The 22,769-nt window shown below is 47.4% G+C and overlaps 2 protein-coding genes across 16 annotated transcripts in view; both read left to right on the top strand.

The window, feature by feature from the left end:
• The first annotated feature begins 5,575 nt into the window (after window positions 1–5,575).
• The window catches only part of PROM1 (prominin 1), a 306,658-nt gene continuing 289,464 nt past the window's right edge, over window positions 5,576–22,769 (top strand). For 9 of the 15 annotated variants that reach the window (XR_005746346.1, XR_005746354.1, XR_005746356.1 and 6 more), the window contains exon 1: window positions 5,577–5,953. The gene's annotated coding sequence lies outside the window, so the exon portion shown is untranslated. Of the gene's footprint in view, window positions 5,954–22,769 lie in introns of all 15 variants that reach the window. The other 6 variants (XR_005746349.1, XR_005746350.1, XR_005746352.1 and 3 more) reach the window with 4 other exon arrangements.
• Window positions 10,142–14,700, top strand: LOC120924330 (protein ALP1-like). Its single transcript, XM_040335218.1, has 3 exons — window positions 10,142–10,540; window positions 10,625–10,726; window positions 13,711–14,700. The coding sequence occupies exons 1-3, from the start codon at window positions 10,326–10,328 to the stop codon at window positions 14,588–14,590; spliced, it is 1,197 nt and encodes a 398-aa protein (XP_040191152.1). The 5' UTR covers window positions 10,142–10,325; the 3' UTR covers window positions 14,591–14,700.

A 22,769-nucleotide genomic window follows, 5' to 3' on the forward strand; every position in this document is an offset into this window, starting at 1 on the left:
CTCTAGGCTATATTTATATGGGCATGGAGTGAAGCTGAATTATCTCAAGAGCTATTTCACACTGCCAGCTGGCTGCGTTATCGGTAAAGCGGCGCTTTACCATCGTTTTAGCTGCGCTATTTGGCCGCTAGCAGGGTGCTTTTAACCCCTGCTAGCGTTTGAAGAAAGCGTTAAATGCGACTGTGTATTGCCGCTGCGGAAGCGCCCCCCCCCCCCCTGAAAAAATGTCAGCGGACGCCCATGGCTCCATGCACAGATGTGTATGCAAGTTGCACCCAAAATCGCTAAAGGTAATGCAGGAACTACTTTTCAAATCGGCGTCACACCGATTTAAACAGTGCAATTGCTGGCAATAGGGTATGACTTGGAATGTGAACAAGGGTCTTAAGCCTCCTACACACGATCGGATTATCCGACGGGTATTGTGTGATGGCAGGCTGTTGTAAGAGAATCCAACCATTTTTATGCTCCATCGGACAATTGTTGTCGGATTTTCAGTGGACAAATGTGGGATAACATGCTTTAACCACTTCCATACCAGGCACTTACGCACCTTCCCGCCCAAGCCAATTTTCAGCTTTCAGCACTGTCGCACTTTGAATGGCAATTGCGCGGTCATACAACACTGTACCCAAACAAAATTGGCGTCCTTTTTTCCCCACAAATAGAGCTTTCTTTTGGTGGTATTTGATCACCTCTGCGATTTTTTTTTTTGCGCAACAACTAAAAAAAGACTGAAAATTTTGAAAAAAAAAAGACGTTTTTATTTTTTTCTGTAATTTTTTTTGTAAATAAGTAAGTTTTCTCTTTCAATTACAGGCACTGATATGGCGGCACTGATGGGCACCGATGAGATGGCACTGATGGGCACAGATGAGGTGGCACTTATTGGCGGCGCTGGTATGCGGCACTGATGGGCACTCATAGGCGGCACTGATGGGCACTCATAGGCGGCACTGATGGGCACTCATGGGCGGCACAGATGGGCACTCATGGGCGGCACAGATGGGCACTCATGGGCGGCACAGATGGGCACTCATGGGCGGCACTGATGGATACTTATGGGTGGCACAGATGGGCACTGATAGGTGGGCACTGGGCATGGATGGGCACTGTGGGGTGGCACTGATGGACACTGTGGGGTGGCATTGATGGACACTGTGGGGCAGCACTGATTTATCCATGTTGCCAGTCAGTGCCCATTTGTGGGCACTGATTGGCATCTTTTTTATTTTTTACTGCTTTTTTTAAAAAAATTTCCACTGACTTTCTTTTTGTTGTTGTTGCCCCCTTCTTTTTTTTTTGCCCTTCCCTGGTGGTCCAGTGTGGGCTTCCCTGGTGGTCCAGTGTGGCGATCCGAGGGGGGCTGCGCTGATAAACAATCAGCGCGAACCCCCCCTGTCAGGAGAGCCGCCGATCGGCTCTCCTATACTCGCGTCTGTCAGATGCGAGTGAGGAAGAGCCATCAACGGCTCTTCCTGTTTACATCGTGATCAGCCGTGATTGGACACGGCTGATCACGTGGTAAAGAGCCTCCGCCGGAGGCTCTTTACCGAGATCGGAGATGCAGGGTGTCAGACTGACACCCCGCATCACCGATCGCCGCGCTGCGCGCCCCCACGGGCGCGCGCGGCATGAAATCCTGCAGGACGTCCATGGACGTCCAGTCAGGATTGTGTAACCACTTCCTGGACGTAAATCCCCTATGGACCGGGCGGGAAGTGGTTAAAATTGTCCGCCAACAAATGTGTGATGTCGGATTATCCGATCGTGTGTACACAAGTCCATCGGACAAAACTCAAAAGTACAAACACGCATGCTCAGAAGCAATGCTCACCATAACACAACATTAGCAGAAGTTGCCCAAAGGGTGGTGCTTAAGAGCTGAAAAAACATGTAGTTTCGTGTTTGTTGCCGTTTTTATGCAATACAATTTCCTGGCCAACGCCCTTCGAACAAAAGTCCGATGCTTCGTCCGCAGAAAATCCGATCGTGTGTACGGCTGGATTCACACCTATGCATTTTTAGTGCTTTTTGCATTTTGCAGATTTGCACCACAGAACGTGTTCCATTGGAAACCATGTTAAATGGATTGTAGTACAAATCTTCAAAATGCAAAAAGCACTAAAAATGCATAGGTGTGAATCCAGCCTATGAGGCTTAAGGCCACATCAGTAGAATTTCATTTGAATATTTTCATATTTTAAATATTTGTTTCATTTTCTAATTAGTTGAGTCAAATCAACATTCGTTTTTGACTATAGTGATGAGAAAATTTGAAAGAGCAGGATTGATTTTTTTTCCTCAAACAGATGAAATGAGAATATGGGAATATGGTTTTTGTTCAGGAAAAATCATACATGTTGTAAATAAAATCTGTATTAAGCTGGGCTCACACGAATGCTATTGCAGACATCGCATGCGATTCGCACCGCATTCCTGTTCACATCACAGTTTGTATGGTTGAAATCGCATTCGCTTCGAAATGGTGCAGGACCCTTTTGTTTGTCCGCACTGGAATCAAATCACATGGGTGTTCAGACCCGATTCCATCCGATTCCACAGTTTGCACTGCGTTCTGCGAACCTATTTGGGGGTGTCATCAACTTTATATTGATACCCGTAGCGGTTCACAGAGCTGATTCTGATGCGGTGCCCGCACAGGAATCGCTGGGGTTGCCACATCGCACCAGTGAGAACCTAGCCTTAAAGCGGAGGTCCACCCAAAAGTGGAACTTCCGCTTTAAGCACTCCTCGCCCCCTTACATGCCAGATTTGGCATGTCATTTCTTTGGGGGGGGGGGGGGAGTGGGACTTCCTGTCCCACTTCCTCCTTCGGGCCGCCTAGGCTACTCCTCCTCTCCACCTAGATGACCCCTCCATCTAGGGGATCTTCTGAGGCATGTGACAGGTCCCAGAAGATTGTCTGTCCACTCAGAGAGTGCAGCGTGACTCGCGCATGCGCAGTGCGTGCCTGGCCGTGAAGCCGAAAGCTGTCACGGCCGGGTGCCCACAGTGGCTATGACAGCGCCGGTGGAGAGGAGGGGGGAGGAGCGACGCTCCGGGCGGCCGCATCTCTGGACCGTGGAACAGGTGAGTGTCTGTTTTTGTAGCTGCTGACTTTTAATAAACCTAAAAAGCCTGGAACTCCGCTTTAAGGTGACAACAAGCGGACCAATTGAGTAGGAACTGGCCGAATTTCAATCCATGTGTGGGCAGTGTGGTTCAACAGAAGTCGATCTATGAAGACACAGTGGGGAGGATTCACCTCGGATGTGTAATTGGGGAATCGGCTCAATTTTTCACGTTTTAAACCTGTTGGTTATATGGACTCATCTATGGCCAGTTTTAAATGTCTGGATGAATTTTTACGTGCTTTCAAATGCAAACACAGTAAAACCTTGGATTGCGAGCATAATTCGTTCCGGAAGCATGCTTGTAATCCAAAGCACTTGTATATCAAAGCAAATTTTCCCATAAGAAATAATGGAAACTCAGATGATTCGTTCCACAACCATTTTTTCATAAATCCTTCAGTTTATAGTCCATATAAAAGATTATAACAATGTGATAGGTTGTGTAACTATAAAATGTCCATCCACAAATGGAAGCCTCCACACGGGAATTAGAAGCAAAATCCAGCAGGAGCTACAGAGTATAAAAGAGAAGAGAGGCGCCTCTAAGTGTAGCAATATGGTTACAGCTAATCTAAGTATGCAGACATCCGAGGTAAAGCTGCCACATAGACCATCCCCCGCACCACCGGCTCCTACCGCTGTCAGTCTGCAATTGCGACTGTGAAGACTACCCTGCAGTAGAGCGATCTAAAAGCGAGACTTGAAGAGCTCGTGGAGCGCATCGTGGACGGGACGACGTTGATGGTGTTGCGGAGGATGGTCTATGTGGACAGCTTTACCCCATAGGTGTGCGCAGCCTATTGCATTAGAGTGTGCACCCCAAAGCTCAAACACACACTACCAATCGCTCACTGTGTTCATTCAAACAGTGAAGTGGTCAGTAAATGACATATTTACCGTCCCCTTCCCCCATTCACCCTAAAACATCCCTGCAGCAACAGCTGCCGGGAGAGGAGGGAAGCCAGCAGTGGTGCAGGAGGAAGGGGGAGGGGGCTAAGGCAGTAGGGGAAATCTATGCTGCACAGAGTGATTAGGGTGTGCCTGGGCACACACCTATGGCTTTACCCCGGATGCCTGCATATATAGATGTGCCTGTTTTAATCATCAACCATGTGAGTTATTAAATGTTGTACCTTCATTAAATGTAACCATATTGCTACACTAAGGCCTCGTACACACGACCGAACATGTCCGCTGAAACTGGTCCGTCGGACCAGTTTCCGCAGACATGTTCGGTCGTGTGTACGGCTGACCGGACAATTGTCCGGCGGATCGGACAGGTTTCTAACAGACAAATGTTTCTTAAGGTTCGTACACACGGTCGGACATCCAACAAAATTTCCCTTGGATTTTTGTCCTAATTGATTTGTCCGATCACACCCATAGCATACACACGCTCGGACTTTTCTGCAAAATTTTCTAACACTTTCCTAACATCACATGGTTTTTTTGCTCTTTACCGCCACCCTTTGATTAACTTCTGCTATTGTTGGTTGAGTTTAACATTGGTTCTGAGCATGCGCATTTGTACTTTGTGCTGTACACACGGTCGGACAAGGCACCATCGGACTTTTGTTGCCGGAAAGTTGGTCCGTTCGCAGACCCAACTTTTTGTCCGATGAAACTCAAAAAAGTTGGTCCGATGGAACGTACACACGTTTGGACAAAGGCGAAAAGTTACGGATTTTGAAGTTGGTTGGGCAAAAGTCTGACCGTGTGTACGGGGCTTTAGCGTGCTAAGAAACATGTCCGCTGGAAGCCTGTCCGTCGGACATGTTCGGTCGTCTGTACGACTCACCGGACATGTCCGCTCGGCCGAAAGCCCTCGCATGCGTCAAAGTGATTCGACGCATGCGTGGAAGCATTTACCTTCCAGGGTCGCGCACGTCACCGCGTATCCTGTCCGCGCGGATTTCTGTTTGATGGTGTGTACAACCATCAGACAGAAATCTCAGAGCGGACATGTCTGATGAAAACGGTCCATGGACCGTTTTCATCGGACATGTCCCCTCGTGTGTATGGGGCCTTAGAGGCGCCTTTCCTTTTTTTATACTCAGTTGTGACATGACGCTACTCTTATATCAAGACATTGCTTGTATAGCAAGGCAAAAAAAAAATGTAGCTTGTCTTGCAAAACGCTCTCAAACCAAGGATTTACTGTAGTTGATGCAATGATGGCAAGAAAGAATGTGAACAATTTTTCTACGAACGACCGAAGGAAAATCTAACTGTGTATGGACAACTTTTTACCGATGTCAGTAATTTCACCCGATTCTGTGTTCCAACTTTCCGTCAAGTGAATTCTCACTGGGTAGAGCAACAAGTGTGATCACCTTGTCAGCCCTGCAGAGCTGTCCTTTGAAAGCCCCCTCCTTCCCCAAGGCACTGATTGAGATTCCGCCTGACTCTTCTCTTATAATGCAGAGAGAGTGAGATGAAAATATCCACCTTGCAGCAGCTAACTGCTTTCTGTCTGGCTAAGCTTTGGATGTGGAGCCCCTGAGATCTGGATCATGAATAATGCATGATGGGTGGTCTTACTACAGGAATGAGGACTGTCATTGGGCTGAAGCAAATTGCTTTTCCCTTCGCTGGGTGCTCAATGAGGATGCAGCAGATAGACGACTCACTGCAGGAGAGCGAAGGAACTAAGCGCTGCCACACATGCACCAAGTCCTTGGTGAGTGACCCCAGGGGGCAAGCCATCAATGAAAGCTAGAAAATCCCACCGCACAAGGGGGCTTCACCTCCTACCTTGATATCCTTTCTTCTCCTACAAAGAGAAGCATTGACTGGCAATGGGCAAGGTGTTGCAGGTAAGTCTTCTACTTATCTGCTCTTGACAGTCCATCTCCATGCTCTACACTTTATTGCCCCAAATATCCTGTGTTGTTTCAACAAATGGACTGGAATCTCCAACAAGTCAACATCTAAGGATGTCCTTGCCGAAGGAGTCTGAGTGATGCTTTGATTGACAGCTTGCTCTGCTGTTCAGGAACCACAGGAGGGCTTTGCTGGGACTTGTGGTTCCTCATCAGCCACAGGTTCTCCATGGCACTTGTGGAGGGATTAATGACACAAGGCTGTGCAGTTGGAGGAATGTTAATTAACCCTTTCATCGTCATTCACCAACAATATCCGTGCCTTTGGGAAACGTGTCTTCCCATTAGGTGAGGGATTCTGTAAAATTTTATTTCCATTAATATCATTTCCACGCTTGCTTTGTATCTGACTTTCAGCACAGTGTGTGGGGTGGAAGCTCGGCTGCGAAGGGCTTATAATGACTAGCTGTTCCCATTGAGATTCCAGCTAGCAAGCCAGAGTGTAGGGTGGTCTATGTGTAACTGAGATCCTGACCTGTGCAGTGACCCCCCCCTTCAGGTATATAGTGAACACCTGGATCAAGCACCCTCTGAGCTTGTTCACAATTAACTCCATGGCTGCCAGGCGACAGGGGATTTTTTTCCATTTTAAATCCTAAACCTTTCGAACATTCATAAGACTTTCCCCTGCTGATCCAATAGAATGCATGTCTAAACACAATGGTTTAATTACTAACCTGACCGCTTGGCACAGCAGGTCAACAATGCTCGCTTTCTGCTCTTTCTATGTAAAAGGCTGAATTAAACAATTAAGTCAGGGCTCATGAGCTACAGAAACAATGCTGCTGGTATAATTGTTCACGCTGCTTTAAGGTAACTTGCTTTAACCCCTTTCTGACCATGCTCATAGGCCGTACACACGATCCCAAAATCGGACGGAAAATACCGCTTTCAATGCGATCGTACGATAATCTGATCGTTAGTACAGAGCTTTCAAGAGCCGATCATGACAGTTCATCCGATATTATTATTATTGTATAGTAGGACATGCACGAAAAAATTTCTCGTACAATACCAGATCGTACGATTTTCATTTAAAGTGGTTGTAAACCCTTACAACACACTATATGCTACAGGTAAGCCTATGATAAGGCTTATAGGGTTACTACCCTTGATATCTTCTAAATCCGGACGGTTTAGGAGATATCCCCTGTATTTGCATGTGCTGATGTAATCGGCACATGCGCACTGAAGGAATTTGGGGGCCCCAAGCAACCCCCCCACCCAAGATGGAAAGCCTACGTTAACGCTACACTAATTTTTTTTTCTATTCTTACCTCCCCTTCTTCCCTGTAGGCTGCCACTGTAGCGTGGCCGAGCTCCTCTTCCCCAGTCCCCTATGAGATAATGCCCGGGCCGGGTATCATGCGGTACAGGAGATTCAGTTTCCTGTCTTCCCAGCCAGACTGACAGGAAGTGAGCACCCAGTGTGCACTTCCTGTCATTCCGGCCGGGAACAGGAAACTGAATCTCCTGTACCACATGCGGTACCTGGCCAGACTGACAGGACTCCAGGTGAAAGGAAGAGGAACTCGGCCACGCTACAGCCTGGGAAGGGGAAGTTGGGGGCCCAAGGCCAGCTCGGGGCCCCAAGCAATTGTTTGTTTTGCCTGTCCTGTAGCGACGGGCCTGCGTGTATGTACCATTGGTCTGTTCCGTGCTACACGTCACTTCCGGTCCGACGACGCTGCGTTTAGCTCCATGCTGAGGCGCACGCCGGCTCGAGCAGCGGCTCCTGTTCCTTTGTGGTCTCTCAGGGCGGTAGTTCACACCTCACCATCACTAGCTCCCCTGCTTGCCGAGGATTCCGTTGTGGATGTTGATCGTTGCCATATCCATCTGGACTTTCTAGTGACCCTGGACCAGATTGCCTTATATATATATGCCTCTTACTTCTCATATCATGTGAGTAGCCATTTGGCTGAATGTTATTCATATCCCTATTAAACTTTCAGTGTTACTGCACTTAGATTGGCGCACCTTCTCTTCTTTCTTGTGTATGTGCCACTGCTTTCAGTGACTGTGCCGTTACCGGCGGGTCCTGTGCGGGTGCGACGTCATCGTGGCTCCGGCCAATCACAGCGCCGGAGCTGCGATACCCAGAAGTTTTTCCAGTAAAGACATGTCGGTGGCCGGCGCTGTGTCGGGCAACGCAGCGGGGGGGGCTTCGATCCCAGGTGAGTATTACATAATGAGCTAGTATGCATAGCATACTAGCTCATTATGACGTTGTCTTTCAGGGGGGGGGGGGGGGTGGATTTACAAACCACTTGAACCACTTGCTTACTGGGCACATATACCCCCCTCCTGCCCAGGTGAAATTTCAGCTTCCGGCACTGCGTCGCTTTAACTGACAATTGCGCGGTCGTGCGACGTGGCTCCCAAACAAAATTGGCGTCCTTTTTTTCCCACAAGTAGCGCTTTCTTTTGGTGGTATTTGATCACCTCTGCGGTTTTTATTTTTTGCGCTAAAAAACAAAAAAAGAGCGACAATTTTGAAAAACAATTCAATATTTTTTACTTGTTGCTATAATAAATAGCCCAATTAAAAAAAAAAAATTCTTAGTCTAGGCTGATACGTATTCTTCTACATATTTTTGGTAAGAAAAAAACACAATAAGCGACTGGTTTGCGCAAAAGTTATAGCGCCTACAGAATAGGGGACAGAATTATTATTTTTTGTTATTTTTTTTTTTTACTAGTAATGGCGGCGATCTGCGATTTTTTTTTTTATTGGGACTGCGACATTATGGCGGACACATCGGATACTTTTGACACATTTTTGGCACCATTCACATTTATACTGCGATCAGTGCTATATATATGTACTAATTACTGTATAAATGTGACTGGCATTGAAGGGGTTAACACTAGGGGGTGAGGAAGGGGTTAAATGTGTACCCTGCATAGTGTTTCTAACTGTGGGGGGAGGGGATTGACTGGGGGAGGTGACCGATGCTGTGTCCCTATGTACAAGGGACACAGATCGGTCTCCTCTCTCCCTGACAGGACGTGGAGCTCTGTGTTTACACACACAGATCCACGTCCTTGTCCCTGTAACCGCCGATCGCGGGTGCCTGGCAGACATCGCGGCCACCAGGCAAGCGCATCGGCATCTCAGTGATGCGGCGGGCACGCGCGCCTCCCCCCCCCAGTGGCTGGAGGCCAGAGGCCGTATATAGACGACCACCCGGCAATTAAGATCCACACTGCGGCCGTATAAAGTCGTACGGCCGTCAGGAAGTGGTTAATCAGTACAGTTGTCGTCTGAAAATACAATACAAATACACCACAACACATGACATCACTTCTGATTTTTTAATCTGTCGTACGAGAATTTTTGTAACTTTAGTAAACTCTTTAGGTTCGATATATGACTAGCATGCAAAAAAAAAAACGGACGATTTGTCATGCGATTTTCGGATCGTGTGTACAGGGCATAAGTTTGTGCCTTTTCAACATCAGCAAGAAGTGTCCAAAAGCATGGATTCTCATCATTAGGCTTTTGTGTCGTGTGCTGGTGACTTTGAAGGGTGGGAGACACTAGCTAGGATTGCAGTTGGGACTAGGGTTGCCACCTGTCTGGGATTCACCCGGACAGTTCGGATTTTGAATCATCAATATGCAGACAGGAATGTAGCTCAGAACAGGGCCTGATAGGAGGGTCAGGGGGCACTATGCACGCAGGGATGGACTGGCCATTGGGACTACAGGGAGTTTCCCGGTGGGCCGATGGCTCAGTGGGCTGGCTTCAGTGACAGCGGAGCGCCGCCCCCCCCTCCGCTCCTCTGTCTCTCCCTCCCCGCAGCACTCACCTCCTCTCCCTCCCCGCAGCGCTCACCTGGGGGGACAAAGAAGCAGGGGGAGGACAGAGGAGCATGGGGGAGGGGACAGACAGCTGACTCAACAGCTATGGCCTGGGAGTTTCTCACTTCTGCCTAATCTTGTCCCATAAGGGGGGGGCACCAAACTGATTCCTTGCCCCGGGTGAAATAATGTCTAGCTTCCCCACTGGTACTGCCTATAAGGCTGCATTCACACCTAGGCGTAGGCAATAGCGGCGTTTTCAGGCGTTTTTTTCAGCGTTTTTTTCGGCGTTTTGTCGCGCGAATATGCGCGTATGCGCGCGTATGCGCGCGTTTGCATACAGCGTTTACCGACGTTTTTGTTCCTCGTATTTTTTCTTATAATCCAATAGGAAAAATGATAATCCCTGACATCACTTGTTGCTATCCTAGGATTTTTATTTTCCTCTTCCTGTGTGAATATACCTCTTCCGGGTCATCATTGTGCTTCCCATTCCAAAATGAACGACGATGAGATGGCATGTATGATGGCAGCAGTCACTGCCACCTCGTATATGCTATACCAGGGACAGAGGAGAAGGAAGAGGGCACGGAGATATTGGATCCACCCTGTTATTGCCGGTCGGGAAGAAACAGGACAGTTTTGGGTCCTTTATAAAGATCTCCGAGAGCACGAGGAGAAATTCCTGGACTACACCAGAATGTCTATGAAAAGGTTTGTAAAAATTATCTGTATTCATTGTTTTTGACATTGTACCTTTCCATGTCCACTAAAAAACGTTTTTATTTTTATTAACAGTTTTGATGAGTTGCTAGAACTGCTCAGCGGTAGATTACAGAGGATGGACACCTATTTCCGCAATTCCATACCCCCTGTGGAGCGACTTATCATCACACTGAGGTAAAAAGTTCCAAAATGATGCTCTAGTGCCCATAACAAAATTCTATACTCACCGTATAACTACCTACCCCCTTCCTACTATTCATGACTCGCATCACGGTGCCACCATTACATGACAGACTGTGCCCCATTACATGACAGACTGTGCCCCATTACATGACAGAATGTGCCCCATTACATGACAGACTGTGCCCCATTACATAACAGAATGTGCTCCATTACATGACAGACTGTGCCCCATTACATGTCCTGACCTGACCCATTCAGACTGTGCCCCATTACATGACAGAATGTGCCCCATTACATGACAGACTGTGCCCCATTACATAACAGAATGTGCTCCATTACATGACAGACTGTGCCCCATTACATGTCCTGACCTGACCCATTCAGACTGTGCCCCATTACATGACAGACTGTGCCCCATTACATGTCCTGACCTGACCCATTCAGACTGTGCCCCATTACATGACAGACTGTGCCCCATTACATGACAGACTGTGCCCCATTACATGACAGAATGTGCCCCATTACATGACAGACTGTGCCCCATTACATGTCCTGACCTGACCCATTCAGACTGTGCCCCATTACATGACAGAATGTGCCCCATTACATGACAGACTGTGCCCCATTACATAACAGAATGTGCTCCATTACATAACAGAATGTGCTCCATTACATGACAGACTGTGCCCCATTACATGTCCTGACCTGACCCATTCAGACTGTGCCCCATTACATGACAGACTGTGCCCCATTACATGTCCTGACCTGACCCATTCAGACTGTGCCCCATTACATGACAGACTGTGCCCCATTACATGACAGACTGTGCCCCATTACATGACAGAATGTGCCCCATTACATGACAGACTGTGCCCCATTACATGTCCTGACCTGACCCATTCAGACTGTGCCCCATTACATGACAGAATGTGCCCCATTACATGACAGACTGTGCCCCATTACATAACAGAATGTGCTCCATTACATGACAGACTGTGCCCCATTACATGTCCTGACCTGACCCATTCAGACTGTGCCCCATTACATGACAGACTGTGCCCCATTACATGTCCTGACCTGACCCCATTACATGTCCTGACCTGACCCATTCAGACTGTGCCCTATTACATGACAGACTGTGCCCCATTACATAACAGAATGTGCCCCATTACATGACAGACTGTGCCCCATTACATGTCCTGACCTGACCCATTCAGACTGTGCCCCATTACATGACAGACTGTGCCCCATTACATGTCCTGACCTGACCCATTCAGACCGTGCCCTTACCTTTGCGAATCTTGCCCGTATGTGTCTTCAAAAAGACGTGCCATCTACATCTTCTGTTCCGTGACAGGCGGAACATTCAGCGTCCTATGAGGCACTGTGTTCAGTGTTCGTCCATCACGGGGGCCCTCTCGTCCTCGGACGAGAGGGCCTCCGTGATAGGCATAAAGCAAACACTACAAACACTATTGCATCCATTACCCAATAATATTATATTTGTATATGCATCTAATATTAAAAAACACACGTTTTACAAGGTCCAATTTTTTTTATTTTTTTAGGAAGTATATTATAAACTATATTCATCCTATTTTTATTTTTTTTTATTTTTTGGTCAAAAAACAAACTTTAAGCTAACGTAGCTCATAGAAAACAAATAATTTGACTGCAGTTGAACTAGAGTCTGATAACACAACATTACAGTTTTTGGAAACTTGGGGATTCCCCTGGGTCATCCACCGATATGCCAGCGTCTATGGCTTTGCCAAAACTAGACCAATCAGATCTAGATGTTGTACCATGCGGCCAACGTGATGGTGGTGTTGCTGGTGGTTGTGGTGGTGGTGGTGTTGGTGTAGGTTGAGGATTGTAAGGTGGGAGTGTAGGCAGGTGTGTGTAATCGGAAGGGTATGTCGTGCGAGAAGGGTAAGTAGGAGGTTGTGGAGGTAGATGAAATGTTTGTGAAGTCGTGGGATGGTAGGCAGAAGGTGTCGTCTGTGGGCGTCTGTAAGGTGACATTGTCGAAGTGTGCGTATGCAGGTAAGGCGGATCAGGGAGTGTTGAGGAAGTGTATGCAGAAGGTGGTGTTGGTAGTTGAGGGTGGGTAGAAAGTGTGGGCGTCTGAGTCGGGTAAGGTGGTGCGTGTTGAGGTAGGTGGCTGTGAAAAGGTGGTGCTGTGAAGTGACGAAGTGTTGGTGCTGACAGATGTTGCAGGTGTTGGTTAGCATAGGGGCCATACGGTGGTGGTGGTTCTGGGGATAGGTAGGGTTCTTCAGGTGGAATAAATGTGTTGATGTACCGTATGGTACCTGCCAGCATATCGGCTTGTAGGCTTTTGGGAACCCTGTCCATTAACTCCGCCAAACATTGGGCCGACTTGTTTCCGTATGAAGGGGTATTAGTATTAGTACCCATTCTGTCCTTCATTTCTGACATGATCTGTAGCATCATTGTCACATTGGGGTCTGATTCCGGAGCTTTTCTTTTGGTCCCCCTCGCAGCTACACGCGGCACCGGCCTTGGCGTTGTCTGCAGCTCTCCCAGAGGTGTTGCCGGCGTAGATTGAGATGAACTGGCCAACTGGCTTTCCGGCTCCAGACCCTCCAGTGTCTCATCACACGAATTTCGGCTGCTGTTATCCATCGCGACAGGGGCGGTCGGAGCAGCTTCCTCCCAGCTGTTTTCAGTCCTGAAAATATAAATGAATTATTATAACTTTTGTATACCAATTGCGCTCACTGTCCTTAGTACAGATAATAGTTTACCTCGCCAAACTCAATGAAGGTCTCAAGAATTCCAATTCCTTAGCATGAATGTATTCTTTGATGTGACATGCCGCCGATCCACTCCTGTTACTTGTTACCAGTCTCATGTATCTTGCATAGGCGTCACGAAAGCTCTTCCATTTGTCTTTTATCTGTTTCACTGTCAAAAACAAAATAAAATAATATATATTATTTTCTTTGTAGATATTTATCAACTGGACAGTCTCTTGGAAGTCTACATTATGCCTTCCGTATAGGCAAGTCGACAGCGAGTTATATTATACGTGACACCTGCTCTGCTATATGGGAGGTTCTCCAGGAGGTAGTGTTCAAGAAACCTACTGCACAGGAATGGGCACAGATTGCGGAGGTATTCTGGCAACGCTGCAACTTTCCTAATTGTGTCGGAGCAATAGATGGGAAGCACATTAGGATTGTGAAGCCCATGAGAAGTGGAAGTGAATTCTTCAATTACAAGAAATATTTCTCTTTTGTATTGATGGCTGTAGCAGATGCAAACTACTGTTTTACTTACATAGACATTGGGTCATATGGGAGCAGCGCGGACTCAACCATCTTTGGAAACTCGAACTTTGGTCAAATGCTGCGATCAGATGATCTTGACCTACCACAATGCCGTCCTCTCCCAGGCACAAATGGCCCTCCACTACCAAGTGTTTTTGTGGGTGATGAGGCCTTTTCTTTGGGGACAAACCTCCTGCGGCCTTATTCGGGGCATAGTTTGACAGAGGAGAGAAGGGTATTCAACTACCGCCTAACCCGGGCACGGCGAGTAGTTGAATGCACTTTTGGAATACTTGCCAATAAGTGGCGGCTTCTGCACACTCCCATAGTGTTAAACATGCAGAATGCCGTCACGGCTGTCAAAGCTGCGTGCGCCTTGCACAATTTTGTGAGGCAGCGCGATGGCTTCGATTTCGAAGAACCGGTTACTGAGACTCTGGAAAGAGCTCAGTGGACTGGTGTCCGTGGGAACAGGCAGGGCTCCCATGTACGGGATCAGTATGCCGCATATTTTATGTCTCCTGAAGGACAGGTGCCATGGCAGCTGGATTCCATTTAATTATTAATATTATTCTTTTTTTGTGAGACTGTCAATGCTTGACGTACTTTTTTGAAGAATACATCATATGCTGTTGTAATAAAATAAAATAAAAATATGTTATTAATGTATTAAGAAGTCTCATGTTTGTTTTATTTTGAGGTTTTTTTTAAATCGGTGTCATGGTGTCAGGATGGGAACAATAACTCACAGGTCCTGCCTCAGTGGTAACATAGGGTTGTTGGTTACTAGGAAGGGGAGTATCCCCCCAATGGGGGCACTGTACTGTATACATAACTGATGTACTGATGCACTGATAACAATGATGGTATACTAATCCTCCTAGGTGGAATAGTATACCATCATTGTTATCATTGAATAATACAGTGCAGTGCCCCATTGTTTGTGTCAATGGGGGGCATAGTGCGTCAGGACATTGGAAGGCTAGCAAACGGCCAAATCTGAGGCCCCGTACACACGACCAAACATGTATGCTGAAACTGGTCCGCGGGCCAGTTTCAGCATACATGTTCGGTCGTGTGTGGGCGCGAGCGGGCCGAATTCCAGCAAACATTTGCCCGCCGGGCCTTTTCCCAGCGGGCAAATATTCCTGGACGTGTTTTAAAACCGTCTGCTGGAATCCTGCCCGCTCGCACATGTACGGTCGTCAGTACAGACCTACCGTACATGTCCAGGCGCCCGCTGTCCCTCGCATGCGTCGAATGACTTTGACGCATGCGTGGAAGCCTTTAAATGGCAGGCCCGCCCACGTCTCCGCGTCAACGCCGCGTCATCGTCGCGGCGACGACGTGGACACGCCCCGCGTATTGTTTACGCGCGGACTTCTGTACGATGGTGTGTACAACCATCGTACAGAAGCCCTCTGGCAGACATGTACGGTGAAAACGGTCTGACGGACCGCTTTCACCGTACATGTTTGTTCGTGTGTACCCGGCCTGACACTCGTGCAGCAGCATAGGTTCTTACAAAAGGTGGTGTCACTAGATATTTTATTTAACCACTTCAAGACGGCAGTCAGCACAAATATTATACGGGCACATTTTGTCTCTTGCAGATAGTGACACAGGTCTGTCACCTCCACCAGTCTACCCTCTTCCCACACGGTTAGAACACTATATTGAGGACACATTCCCTTCCTCACCCCCCTAGTATGACTATACAAACATTGAATTTCCAAAAAAAACAAATATAATATCTACTTATGTTCATTTTACTTTTCGCCGGAGTTTACCTTTTTTGTCTTTATTTTCCATTTCGGTCCAGTTAGGATATATCTGAGAGGCAATTTTGTCCCATGCCCTCCTCCGCACTGTTCTCAAACTGTAGGATGGATCCTTGATGTCATACAGGCAGGTGTGCTCCTTCACCATGCTAATAAATTTCTCTGTCTCCAGGACAGAAAGTGTATCACTGAGGTCTGATGCCATGCTTGCTGCTGGGATACTGATAGGCAAAATGGTGATTTTGGGACTTCCTGTTTGAGATTATGTACTTTCTTTTTCATTTTCAGTATTCAAATATGAGCAGCAAAGGCGCAAAAACGCGTGTACATACGCTTGTTGTCGCGCAATACGCGCGTATCCGGCGTTTTACATTGCTTTCAATGGAAAACAAAAAACGCGCTAATACGCGCAAATCGCGCGAATTGCGCGACAAAAAAGGGTCCGGAACTTCTTTTGACTACAGGCGATGCGCGTTAGGCGCATCAGCGTGCAGATGTGAACCGTCCCCATTGACTAACATTGTATTTTGTCCCTCTGGCGTTTGTTCGCGTCGCGCTACATGCGACAAAACGCGAAGGTGTGAATGGGGTCTAAGAGTACCAGTACCAGCCGTTCCACTCTAAGGCCCCGTACACACGACCGAGTTTCTCGTCAGAATTCAGCGAGAAACTCGGTCGGAGCCGGATTCTGCCGAGAAACCCGGTCGTGTGTACACTTTTCAGCGAGGAACCCGTCGAGGAACTCGTCGGGCCGAAAAGAGAACATGTTCTCTATTTTCTCGTTAGTCAATGGGAAAAGTCGGCCCGCCGAGATCCTCGGCGGCTTCAACACTGAACTCGACGAGGAACTCGATGTGTTTGGCACGTCGAGTTCCTCGGTCGTGTGTACGGGGCCTAATAGTAGAACGGCTAGTGGCTAGTAAAGGGGGAGAGGAGGCTTGGGTGGCCGGGGGCTGCGGGAGTTGTCCGGCCACCATGGGAGAGACCTGTCAAAGTGGGCCAGTCTGGATGAAGTCCAGGGCCAAATTTTTGTCCCAGTCCAGCCCTGTATGCACGCCACGTTACTATTCTCTTTGGAGCGCCCAAAGGTGTCCCAGGTCTTTTACAATCTTATAGAGTATGCTTAAAAATTATTTTTTTGCTGTGCGCCACTAAAGTGTTCGGGTTTTGTTTGAAGAAAAAGTGGCAACCCTAGTTGGGACCGAGGGTGCAATTGTTTGAGGACCTCGCTTGTGTGCTTAGGGAGCTTCAACAAGAACTTGTGTTGTCCTCCAAAAAGTATGGGAAGTTGGCATTCAAGGCATATAATAAGATTCACTTATTATATGCCTTGATATGGTAGTCACTACAGTCTTTAGAGGTGGCCAACTTTACTACAAATTGTTCCACTCATTGAAGGAGAATGTTTAAATAGCCTGATTCTTAAGCCTCATACACACCATCGGACTTCTATCAGACTTTTCCATGGATTTTTGTCTGAAGGGCGTTGGCCGTGAACTTGTTCTGCATACACACGGCGGCACAACATTTTCAGCCAACATTCACCAAATCACGTGGTTTTTCAGCTCTTTACCGCCACCCTTTGGGCAACTTCTGCTATTGTTGTCTGATGTTTAGCATTGGTTCTGAGCATGCGTGTTTGTACTTTGGATTTTAGTTGGACAGACTTGTGTACACATGATCAGATAATCTGACGTAAAAGATTTGTTGCCAGACAGTTGGTAAGCATGAACAGCCAACATTTGTTGTCGTTAATTCAGCCAACAATTGTCTGATGAAGCATACACACGGTCTGATTATCCGACACAACACGTCCATCAGACAATTATTAAGAGTACGTGCAGCCTAATTCTAGTCAGAAAGCTTTATGCTTGATTTGCATCTTTGCTATGTTACCACACTTGGGGGTTCATGTGTGTTTTTACACGCGTCGCCATGTGTTGCGTTAGGGCACCCCTTTTATTAGGGTTGTCACCTCATTCCTTTAAAACCGAACACATATGTATGAACTCCACAGGTTCTGTGGCTGATTAAGGTGGTAATTAAACTCACTTGGTGCCTTATCTGCATTAAATTAGCCTCAGAACCTGTGTAATTCATATGTGTTTAGGTTTAAAGGGATGAGGTACCTTTCATTTGAATGGGCCACGCAATGCACAGAAAGTGCACCAAAGAAGAGCATGTAGATTTTTCGTAAAATGCAGTGCACTAATGCATACCTCCCAACTTTTCAACTTCAGAATGAGGGACAAATGAGCATACCCCCCAAAAGAAGTTGTTGAGCGGGGTGCCGCGAGATCGTGGGACAATAACACTGCTCGCAGGACCGCGTGATTTATCATGAATCGCGGGCTATTCCCGCGAAATCCGGGACGGTTGGGAGGTATGCTAATAAGTTACGTTTTATGTATTCTGGCTATGTTTGTGAGACGATCACTGTCAAAAGACAGTGATCGCCAGTTGGAAGTTGGTGGCCATGGCTGCCAGTAAAATCCTGGGCATGAGAATATGCATACTCATGTCCATACTTCTGCAGTGAGGAGCTCCTTGTATACGCACAGTTGGGTAATGTCCTGGGTACAGACGATTGGCTCATACAGGCAGTAGTGTATTTAGGATTTGTGCTGCCCTAGGCCTGACTAAACTTGTGCACCCCCTAATTTAAATATGACCCACCCCTTTCTGTCAAGACCACACCCCTTGCTGTTTAAGACACGCCCTGAAATTTTCGAGTGTGGACACTAGTTCTGGGGGGGGGGGGCAATTCCCTTTATTTGCATAGATTTCTTCTCACTTCCTGTTTGGCTATGGGGCAAGAAGTGAAGGGAAATCTCTGCAATGGGACAGGGATGGTAAAAAATAAACTGACAGGGGCTATAACCCTCCCTTACTCTATCCAAAATGAAAGTGTTGCCTATAGTTCTACTTTAAAGTGGAGTTCCACTCATAAATATAAAAAAATGTCATTAGTCCTTTTACAAATTTTTTTTTTTTTTTTTTTTTGAGATTCCTTCAAAGTGTTGTTGCTAGGCAGAATAGTTAATCTTCCCACTTCCTGCACCTAGGTGCTTAATGCTTCCTAACCTACACCGCACAGACTCCTGGGAATGTAGTGGGTGTAACTTTCCAGGAGTCTGTGCACTCCCCAGTCTCAAAGAATCATGTGACTTGGACAGTACAGGTGCTGAAACCTGATCTGACACTGCTTGTGCAGCACTGAGCATGTGCGAGATTTGCAAGGCTGAAATCCAGGAAGTCATACAGTCTGGCTTCATGATGCCCACACTTAAGATGGCCCCAGTCAATTTCTATTTTATAAAGTGTCTAAATGCTGTAACAACCTAACAAAACGGACCTTAGTTTACAGACTAACTTTACTAGAATACATTAAGCTTGTGTATTACAGGGGTATTTATATTTAAAAAGTGAAATTGTGGCCGGAACTCCGCTTTAAGCACAAATTTCTGATACTTTTATGGGGAGGACTAAGAAGATATAACCATGCCAATGGTGCATTAGAAAACATAAAGCACTGTGAGGAAGGTTTGTGGTCCAGGAGGATAGGACAGTCAAAATTAGAAGCAGCGCCCCCCACAGTTGCGGAATGCCGGTCGCCCACATACCGGAAGCCGTGTGACCGCTTTATGGGGGCACTAGACTAATTTGTCTCTCAGCCCAGTCCGCCCCATAAGACTGGCGCTACACTAACAATGTAGCGCAAGCCGGTGGGGACTCTTTCCGTGCTGCCCCCCTGCAGAGTGCTGCCCTAGGCCTGGGCCTTGTTGGCCTAGTCCAGGATACAGCGTTGCATACAGGTGACAACTTCCTGGCATGCTCGCACGTGTGGCTTTTGGATCTTAGTCCCAACACGCCTGAGCTCATCACTACTTTTGAATTTACTCTCCTTAAAGTTTAGTATTCTATGTCTGAACTCAAAACGGCCCATCTGACATACCTATGACCAGAGCTTTTTTTCTCAGAGAACAGGTGCAGAAACTCCCCCTTTCAGAGTCACCCCTTGTCTCCACCCCCTACTAAGCACCATCCATGGGTTCCAATCCCTTCCCACCTCCAAGTACCGCCCCTTTTAGAGAATACAGAACTAAGTAACATTTGTGGTGCTTAGTAGTTTGCAGTAGCGGTACATCCATAGGGACGCAGGAGCGCCGCCCCCTCTGGCTCGCTCACAGCCAGTAAAATATACAGATTCATACACTGTATGAATCTGTATATTTTCGCCGCTGCCGCCCACTATTCAGCTGGCCGGAAGTTGAGCGCCGGTCAGCTAAATAGCGGCAGCTGACTGGCTGTGTGGAAGTGCCTATCAGGGCCAGCGGCCCTGATAGGCTGTCTGAGTACAGCCCTGAGGCTGTAGTCGGCTTCCTAAAGCTCATCCTCGGGACGTACCGGCCGTACGTCCGAGGATAAGACTGACAGGCGTCTCAGCCAATCAGGTAACCTGATTGGCTGAAGCGTCATCGAGGGCGGGACGAGGGACATCGAGGGACGTAGAAGCCATAAAGGTAAGTGCCAGGGGGGGGGGGGTACTGGGCACAGTGGCTACAAGTGGGGGCACAGTGGCTACAAGTGGGGGCACAGTGGCTACAATTGGGGGCACAATGGCTACAATTGAGGGCACAGTGGCGACAATTGGGGGCACAGTGGCGACAATTGGGGGCACAGTGGCGACAATTGGGGGCACAGTGGCAACAATTGGGGGCACAGTGGCAACAATTGGGGGCACAGTGGCTGTGTTTGATGGCATAGTGGTGACAACTGATGGCACGGCACAGTGGCTGTGTTTTGATGGCATGGCACGGTGGCTGTGTTTTGATGGCATGGCACAGTGGCTGCATTTTGATGGCACAGTGACTGCATTTGATGGCATGGCACAGTGGCTGCATTTTGATGGCACAGTGACTGCATTTGATGGCATGGCACAGTGGTGACAATTGATAGGTACAGTGAGGCTGCAATTGTTTTTTTCTTTTTCGTTTGCGCCCCCCCAAAAATTTTGAGCACCAACCGCCACTGGTAGTTTGTATGGAATTTGTCAATGTTAACAAGTAAAGTAGATCACCTGTAGCCAGCAACAATAGACCCCCCCCCCATCAACAACAGAAGACCCCCAAGAAACAATGGACCGCTTCCAACAATATACCCCCCCCCCCAGCAACAATAGCACCATGGCAACAACAACAGATCTCCACGCAGCCAGCATCAATAGACCCTCCTGCAGCCAGCAACAATTGACCCCCTCTCTTGACAGTAGATCCCTCCTGCCAACAACTGACCCCCCCAGAAACATAAGACCCACCACAGCAACAATAGATCCCCACCAGCAACAATAGCTATCCCCTGCAATAATAGATCCCCTCCAGTGACAATAGATCCCCCAGCAGCCAGTATCTATAGACCATCCAGCATACCCCCCGCACACCTTGCCATTACATACATTGGACCAGATTCTCAAAAGAGTTATGACGGCATATCTACTGATACACCGTCGTATCTCTGTTTTTGGCCCCGGGTATCTATGATTCCTAGACGTATGATTCCTAGAATCATTTAGACATAGATACAGCGTAGATCCGACAGGTGTAAGTCACTTACACTGTCGGATCTTAGATGTAATTCGACGCTGGCCGCTAGGTGGCGTTTACGTTCAGTTCTCATTTGACTATGCAAATGAGCCTGATACGCCGATTCCCGAACGAATTTGCGCCGCGTCGTTTCCGTAAGCGTAAGGTTACCCCTGCTATATGAGGGGTAACCTTACGCCAGTCCGCCGTATGCCATGTTAAGTATGGCGTCGGGTCAGTGTCGTCTTTTTCCATTGGTTACGTCGTTTTACTAACTCGTTCGCGAAATACGACTTTATGTCAATGACGCTCACGTCGGCGTCATTGACGTTTTCCGTCGTGAGCTGGAGCATGCGCACTGGGCTATTTTTCTGCCCGGCGCATGCGCAGTTCGATCGGTGCGGGGGCGCGCTTAATTTGAATACAAGCCGCCCCCTTTGAATTACGCGGCCATACGCCGGGCCATTTACACTACGCCGCCGCAAATTACGGAGCTTGGAGAATACGGCACTTGCTCCAGGAAGTTGTGGCGGCGTAGTGTAAATGGCTTACACTACGCCAACACGAATTCTATTAGAATATGGCCCATTCAGTGTAGGAGGTGCTGGGGGGGAAAAAGCCCTGCCTATGACCCAGGATCCAGTCAGTAAAGTGTCAGCAAAGTTTTAACATTTTTGGCTAAGCAATGTAAAATGTGTTTTTCCGTCATTTGGCAGCTACGGAGATTATTGAATCAGTGTGAATCATTTTTGCATCCAGCTAACAAATGTGAGTTTATCAAATACATCAGGCCACTGGTGGCATATTCCCCAGTCCTGGCTGTGAACGTGTCTGTGCCCAGCAAGGATTTCCTAGGAAATTATACCGTAGAATGTTATTGAATTTGTGTTTTTCTCTAAATAGTAATTTTGCAGCTGGAAATAACAAAAGATTATTGAATTCCATGCAATGTGTTTAGCTCTAAATATACGCATATGGCAACTAACCAGTTCAGCTTTCAACAATCTAAATGACAGCAGACCTATCACTTAGGCATCCCCCATTATCCCACCCACCCTGTTCTGTCAAAAAAGCAAAAAATGTCCTGAATTATCTTCACTATAGAAACCATTGCTATGAGATCCCATTGAAGAGGAGGATCAGCCAGTCTAATATTAGATCCTCTTCCCGGGAGATCAAATGGTAAAATGTGTGGGCTTATGATCAGATGACAAGCTACCAGGGAGTCCCACACATTGATTTCTACACTGAAGGTGTTTCAGGATTTACCTTATCATTTTCAATATGGGAAAACTAGTGGGAATTGTTTTATACTAAATGATGACTTTAAAACAGACCTTCCACTCTTCAATGTCTTGCAATAACCCCCCCCCCC

This window comes from Rana temporaria, chromosome 1 (assembly GCF_905171775.1).
Source record: "Rana temporaria chromosome 1, aRanTem1.1, whole genome shotgun sequence".
NCBI classification, from domain to species: Eukaryota; Metazoa; Chordata; class Amphibia; order Anura; family Ranidae; genus Rana; species Rana temporaria.